The 7,215-nt window shown below is 54.0% G+C and overlaps 1 protein-coding gene across 1 annotated transcript; it reads right to left on the bottom strand.

Annotated features, from left to right (window-relative positions):
- Window positions 1–580: 580 nt before the first annotated feature.
- FOXD1 (forkhead box D1) lies at window positions 581–3,527 on the bottom strand. The gene is given in 2 exon segments (XM_087430320.1): window positions 581–2,105; window positions 2,108–3,527. Coding segments are annotated over 2 exon segments (1,401 nt in total). The 5' UTR covers window positions 3,155–3,527; the 3' UTR covers window positions 581–1,751.
- Window positions 3,528–7,215: the final 3,688 nt, after the last annotated feature.

Below are 7,215 nucleotides of genomic sequence, written 5' to 3'. Positions count from 1 at the left end.
TGTTAACTTGCTAGGTTAAATCTGCAGATCTTCAGATATATATCTGTCCAGATATTTGAAAAAAAATTAAAAAACACAACTTCCTCTGCAACTCAGGGATATTCAGCATTTAAGCTACATATTATATATGCCTTGGTTTTATTTGGAGCCCATAATAACATCTGTAGTCATCAAAACTAGAGTCTCACGTTTTTTCAAAGAACTAGACATTGCCTGCAACAAGCAGTTAATGAAAACACATAAAATTTGAAAAAAGATATCCTAAATCACCTAAATTGTATAAATATAATTAGTTCAATGCCTGATGTGTTTTCATTTTTATTCTTTAAATTGTGGACTATCCTAAAATTGAAGATTTCTCTTACACACCCTAAGTTATTCACTGAAATCAGAATGTTGATGTTAAGTTTGCCTTTCAAGATAGAAACTTCTTTATGCAATTACTGGAATCTCTTCTGTTGATAAAATAACAGCTTTAAATACTAGAACTTTCAAATACAATTCATTTTATATATGTAAGTATTTTCTTCTTCAGGACTTTAAAGCTATTTAACTTATGATCATCTCTATTAAATTTTTTTCTATTAATTTTTACACTAAAAATTACCTATTTGCTTGCATTGCTTCCATTACAATATAATATTATGTTGCAAAGTTTTTACAGATACATACAATATTGTGCTCAAACGTGAGTGGAAATAAAATGAAGTGGGAAGCACAAAAATCAGAAGTTCTACAGAATTATCTGAGGGTAACTATGATTTTAATTTTAAATAGCCTCAAAACTCTTCAAAATGGAACAGAATGAGATTTGAAAATGTATACCAAAGTAACTCCTTTTATTTGTAGTCATTTTAAAATAATTTTTGCTCTTCTGCAATGGTTCTGACTTAGAAAGTATAAGTTAAAAATCATGGCATGATGCTTTTGTTAAATTCTCTTCGAAAATAATATTTGTCTACTCTGTAATGGGTTCCTACTTATCTGACGTAGAAACTGCTTTTAACAGAAAATAAACTAAGAAGGGGACCACTGAAGCCAATTCTTTTGGTGGATTTTCTTTGAAAATTAAGCTTTTTATTTCTGAAAAAGTGTAAAAATCTTACATTAGAATAGTACAATAATAATTGCCAGTAAAATTTACAATACTCCTTGTAAAGAATATGCAGTAAGTACAAAATAAAAATTCTGCATGTCTATTATGATACAAAACACAGGTTAAAATAGGAAATGATAATTTTGACTTTTTTCCTTGTGTAAACATGTTTATCATTTTTTCCTTTTCATGAAAAAGTACACCAGACAAGTGTCCTCAAATAAAAAGTATCGCTTAGCTGGCATTCTTCGGGACCTTTACTATTTTTGTATTATTCTTCTGCACATGATTGATACTTTTTTTTAACGCCTGGACCTGAGAATCTCTAGACCTCAAAAAGGCTTAGATTTTTAAAAATTTCCCGAAAGTCAAGGAAGCCCCTCGTGCCTAGACAGGGCGCGCCCCCGCCCAGCACCCTGTTCCTCCCCACCCCGGTCGGGGGCTGCAGCATAGGGCGACTTTGCATAAATAGAGGGACCCGCGGAGCAGAAAGGCGCGCCCGAGCTGTTGCCAAACACAGTCTGGTCTGCGAATCCGAAGCGGCGAAAACGGGGGGCCGCGCCGAGAGGAGCGAACAAAACACGGAACCACCGAGACGGAGAAAGGAGCCGGGTGCCTACCTTCTCCTTCCCAGGCGCGCGCGCTAACCGCGTTATTAACAATTGGAAATCCTAGCAGTAAAGTTCTCCACACTGGACAGGGCGGTCCCTTGGTGCAGAGTCCCCAGCGCGGCCGACGACGAGACGGAGGAGGCGGCGGCGGCCGCGGCGGCCACGAGCGAGCGGGTGAGCGCGGCGGCCGGGCCCACGGCCGCCTGAGCCGCGCAGCCGCCGCCGCCGGGCCCGGGCGCGGGGGCGCGGGGGCGCGGCCCCGGGGAGGGCGCGGGCGAGGCCTGCGCGGCGGCGGCGGCCTGCGCGGCGGCGGCGGCGGCGGCTGCCGGGCCCAGGCTGCCCCCGATGATGCTCTCGATGGAGAAGGGCGAGCGCGCCAGCGCCGAGGCGCCGGGCCGCCCGCCTTGGCCGCCGCGGCCTGCAGCGGCGCGGGCAGGGCGGCGCCGAGCGGGTGCGGCCGGTAGCCGAAGGCGGTCCGGGCCAGCTCGGCGGCCGCGCCGGGCGGCGGGGGCGGCGGGGGCGGCGGCGGCGAGTGCGGGTGGAAGGCGGCGGCGGCGGCCGCCGCGGCGGCGGCGAAGAGGGCGGAGGGCGGCGCGTAGGGCGGCAGCTGCAGGCCGTAGCCGCAGCCGTAGGGGCCGTAGCCGTAGGCGGGCGGGGGCGGCGGGGGCGCGGGCGCGAAGAGCGCGGCGGTCCCCGGGTCGCCCGCGCCGCCCGCGCCGCCCGCGCCGCGCAGCAGCAGCGCCTCGGCGGCGGCGTTGGGCGGGAGCAGCGGCTGCCGCTTGAAGCGCTTCCTCCGGCGCAGGAAGCTGCCGTTGTCGAACATGTCGGCGGACTCGGGGTCGAGCGTCCAGTAGTTGCCCTTGCCGGGGTTGCCGGGCTCGCGGGGGATCTTGACGAAGCAGTCGTTGAGCGAGAGGTTGTGGCGGATGCTGTTCTGCCAGGCGGGGAACTTCTCCCGGTAGTAGGGGAAGCGGCCGCTGATGAACTCGCAGATCTCGCTCAGCGTCAGGCGCTTCTTGGGGCTCTGCAGGATGGCCATGGTGATGAGCGCGATGTACGAGTAGGGCGGCTTCACCAGCGGGCTCTTGGCGCCGCCGCCCGCGCTCCCGCCGCCGCCGCCGCCCGCGCCCGCGCCGCCGCCCCCGCCCGCCCCGGCCCCCGCCGCCGGGGCCGGGCCGGGGGGCGCCGGGGAGCCCCCTGCCCGCGGGGCCAGCAGGATGTCATCGTCCTCCTCCTCCTCCTCCAGGTCCTCCAGCTCGTCCTCCCCGGCGTACGAGCGCCGCCGCCGCCGCCGCCGCGCGGGGACCGCCAGCCGGGCCCCGCCACCGCCGCCCTCGTCGTCGTCGTCCTCTTCCTCGTCGTCTTCGTCCTCGCCCTCCCCCACCACGTCGATGTCTGTCTCCTCGGCGAGGCCGGAGGCATCGGACATCTCCGTGCTCAGGGTCATGGCTGTGGCGCGGCGGCGGCGAGGCGGCGCATAGGGGCGCCGGGCTCCGGGCTCCTGCCGCGCCCCAGCCGGGGTCCCGGGCGGCGGACCGGGCCCGGGGGCGCCACGCTGGGGGCGCCTCGGCTGCTCGAGCTGCGCGGGGGTCCCCGGCGGCGGCCGAGGCTCGCGCGGCGACTTTGTAACTCCTGCGCCGCCGCGGTCGCCGCGCGGTCTCTGCGCTCCCTGGCTCCGCGCGCGCCGGTCCCGGGCGAGGGACTTGACCTTCCCCTTGCGGAGCGCCCCTCGCCCGGTCAGTTGAGGAGGGGGTGGCGGGGCCCCGGGCGAGCAAGTCAGAGTGCGGGCGCCCGGGAGGGTGCGGGACGGGGGAGAGTCTGGGGACAGAGCTCGGCGAGGCGAGGGCTGAGTCCAGGAGAGGGCGGACCTTTCCTCGGCTTATAGCAGAAGGAGGCCTGTCACATGGTGCGCACGTCAGAGCGCTACCGAGGGAAGGGAAAGAAAGCCTAGGAAATCAGCCCTGCTCGGGAGAGAAAGTTCACCCGTAAGAGGGAGCGGCCACTGAGAAGACGCGAGAGGAGAGAGGACCCCGCCGTTCCTCTCCAAAGGGGCTGAGACCTGAAATACGCGCTGGCCCGCGATGGTCTGGACCTAGTGCCGCTGCACGCCTTAGAGTTCCCAGCCTCCTTCTCTTCCGTCAGCCCTCAACACTAACCTCAAAACACTCCCGTGACGCGACGGTTTGACTACTCGAGGGCCTGTGGGAGCCCTCCAGCCCCATCGTCTGAGGTGGCCCCTGAGGAATGGCTCTAAGGGCTGCTGTTGTCCCCTCTCCCCCAGATTGGGTGAGCGGCTCCCCATCGCATCTGATGAGAAACCCCCAGTTTAAGCACAATAATAATTGTTTATTGACCTTTTAACCTGTCCCCTTCGGTTCTTCTCCCAAGACGTTTGTTTTCCACCATCTGTTAATAAAAATGCTGTTAGGCTGGCGTTTTAGCCACTTATCTGCAATTGAATGCCCTAGAAACTTGACAGCTAAACTAAGCCCCTCTAATGAGAGGATCTGACGAATTTCGTGGGAATAAAGAAAGTAATGATTGAATGCAAAGGAGAAATGGACAATTTTAGTGAAAACGCAAAAAAAATTGCACCTAGGAACGACTTGCAAAAGTTCTTTCATAATCGGGAAAGGGACTCTATAGTTCTCAGTAAGGAGAACATTCTAATCAACACTTCTCAGTAATCTCAAAATACTTAAATTACTCTAACATATACACATAACTCAACTCAGGCAGGCTTAATAGAAACTACAATGATAAGTAAAAACTTTCAGATCAGTTTTTTAAAATGTTATTGGAAAATCCACTAAATATTTCCAATAGTTACTGGTGAGAAGAAACTAAATAATTTTTAAAATAAGATTCAAGTTCTGTTCAACTCAGTTTTTTTTTCAGGTGACAAGGTAGTGTAAACGACTCAAATACGATGCTATTTTATGTATACCTATCTTTGTCATCAACTCAGATTATTTTGGCTAGTGGAAAAATCCTAATAGTTTGTGGAATTCACACTCACATAGCCTTACCTTTTGGATTTTTACATTTCCTAAATACTTCTATTTCAAAGTTGAGACCTTGTCTCAAAGTTTTAGCTTTCTGATTAAAATGACCACTTGACAAGAACTGAGAATCCAAAATCAATGACCTTCTGTGAAAGCAATCATCAGTTGCCTTTGTGTATATCATTTTATCGACCAAGTACTTTTCACATTTTCAAAGGTTTCATTACTCCCCTTACGAATCACAGAGCCTCAAAAATAAACTGTTCTCCCATTTAAGACTTCTTTTAAAATCGAGTTTTTGTTGCTGAAGACAGCTACCAACCAGTTGCACTTGCAAACGACCCATAAAGTCCATCACAGATCTTGGAAAGATCTATGAGAACGCCTCAAAGTTCTAAATAAGTGATTTTTCATTGACTTTCGTTTGATATACGGCTGAACCATTCGGTTATTGTCACGGGCTCGGCATTAACCTGAGCCAACATTCATCAGCACTATTCATCAGGCATTACATTGCTTCGTTGATGTAGCCGGGAGTCCTTACCAAGGACTTCACTTCTACAGTTGAAGGTTTAAGTTGTGTAAGTGCTCAGTCGATACCTAAATAAACACACGATTTTCGCTGGACTGAGGGTTGGTGTGTGGCGCAGTATTTAAAGAGGAAGAATGTGTTCGCAGACCGTGAGTTCCTTGAGACGATCAGTTACGGCCCGTTGTCCTGGTACCACCGCCCTGAACTTGGCTGCACAAGGAGGGCGCGAGAGGGACTCTGGTTTCGTTTGTAACTTGCTCCGCAGGTCCCTTCCCAAGGGGTTCAAGAGCCCTTCCTCGGAAACTTTTGAGAAACGTGGCCAATTATCTTCTGGCCACTCAGTGCGGGGCGTTAGGATGCGCTGCAGGTCAGAGCGGAGATCGGCCGAGGGGGCGGGCCGCAGGGCAGTGCTCTCGGAGGGGTGGGCGAGCTTCCCTACGGCCGCGCACTGGGGCGTTCCACGTGCCTCTCTGGCTTTAGCGAAGCTGCACATTTGTTTGTGTGCGACCGTTACTCCAGCGCTCTGGAAATCCCACGAGCGTCCGCCCCGCTGCCCCACCCCGGGCCTCGCCCGCTCGCGCGCTCCCGGCTCCCGGGGGCTGCTGGGCGTCTCCACCGCACCCGTCCAGCGGTGCACCGGACGGGACCCTTTTCCGCGAGGCGGGCGGGGACCACGCTGCGTGGATGCGGACAGCGGCGGGGCGCCTGCCGGGTGGGCCGGGTGGGGAGGCCGCCCCCTTGCGGCAGCGCGGTGGGGCCCGGACCCGGAGCTCCCGAGCAGCCGGCGTTTGGCGAGTGCGGCCGGGGCTCCCGGGCTTCTCCGCACTGGGCTGCGGGCGGCCCCACCTCCCCTTCTCTGGGGCGACTGGGCGGGCGCAGAGGCGTTCCCTGGGACTGCGGGATTCGGGTTTTCGCGCAGGCTGGTTGGGGGCTCCAGGAGCCCCCGGGGCTTAGAGCCGAGGAGGCGGCGGGACCCTCAGGAGGCAGCGGGACCCTCAGGAGGCGTCCCCTCCGCCCCCCAACAGAGAGCTCCCTGGGGTCCACTTCGGTGGGCGAAAGCTGGGCAGAGACGCTGGCGTGAGTCCCGGGGCGGTGATTCGGGGCTCCTGTCTCTGGCCCCTAGCGCATCCCGGAAGTTGACCCGTGAACATGTTTCCAAACTCGGCAGACCCCTGGGGCCGCGTTCCTCCTCCAAGAGGCATTCCACCAGACTATGTTGCGATAGCACTTTGTGCCTGGACTCTGGGTTCTGGAGAGAAAATAAAACGGGAGTCCCTGGCGTGAGGGTGCTCACAGGCTCCTGGGGGAGCCAGGAAAATAGTCCATTATTACGCCCAATGTCCCCCAGCGACAGAGAGCGATGCCTCGGGGTCCCTGCCTGTGCTCGGTTCCATTCTTTCCTCCCGCGCTGCCGTTCCTGTGACTGTGCGTCTTCCCTTCTCTTTGTCAACTCAAACGTCTGGAAGCCAAAAACGGCTCTATTCGTTGTTTTTTGTTGTCTATCAGTGTGTGTGTTAAAATATGCATAGCATAAAATTTACCATTTTAAGTGTACAGTTCAGAGGCATTAAGTACATTCACATTGGTGCAACCATCACCACTATTTCCAGAACTTTTCCATCATCCCAGACTGAAACCCGGTACCCACTATAGAACAACTCCCATTCGTCACCACCCCACCCCTCAACCCCTTGGCAACCACCATTCTACTTCCTGTCTCCATGAATTTGACTACCTTATATAAGTGGAATCATAGAAGATTCGTCCTTTATGTCTGGTTTATTTCGCTTAACGTCATGTCTTCAAGGTTCATCCGTGTTGTTGCCATGTGTCAGAATTTCATTCCTTTTTAAGTCTGAGTAATATTCCGTTGTATGTTTATACCATATTTTGTTTACCCACTCATCCATCAATGGGCATTGGGTTGCTTCCTTCTTTTCTGTTCCTTTTTGAACTTCCACTTACCTAGCT

Source organism: Ceratotherium simum, chromosome 4 (assembly GCF_057802395.1).
Source record: "Ceratotherium simum simum isolate JZ-2026a chromosome 4, ASM5780239v1, whole genome shotgun sequence".
NCBI lineage: Eukaryota > Metazoa > Chordata > Mammalia > Perissodactyla > Rhinocerotidae > Ceratotherium > Ceratotherium simum.
This window is presented reverse-complemented; position numbering and strand designations above follow the sequence as displayed.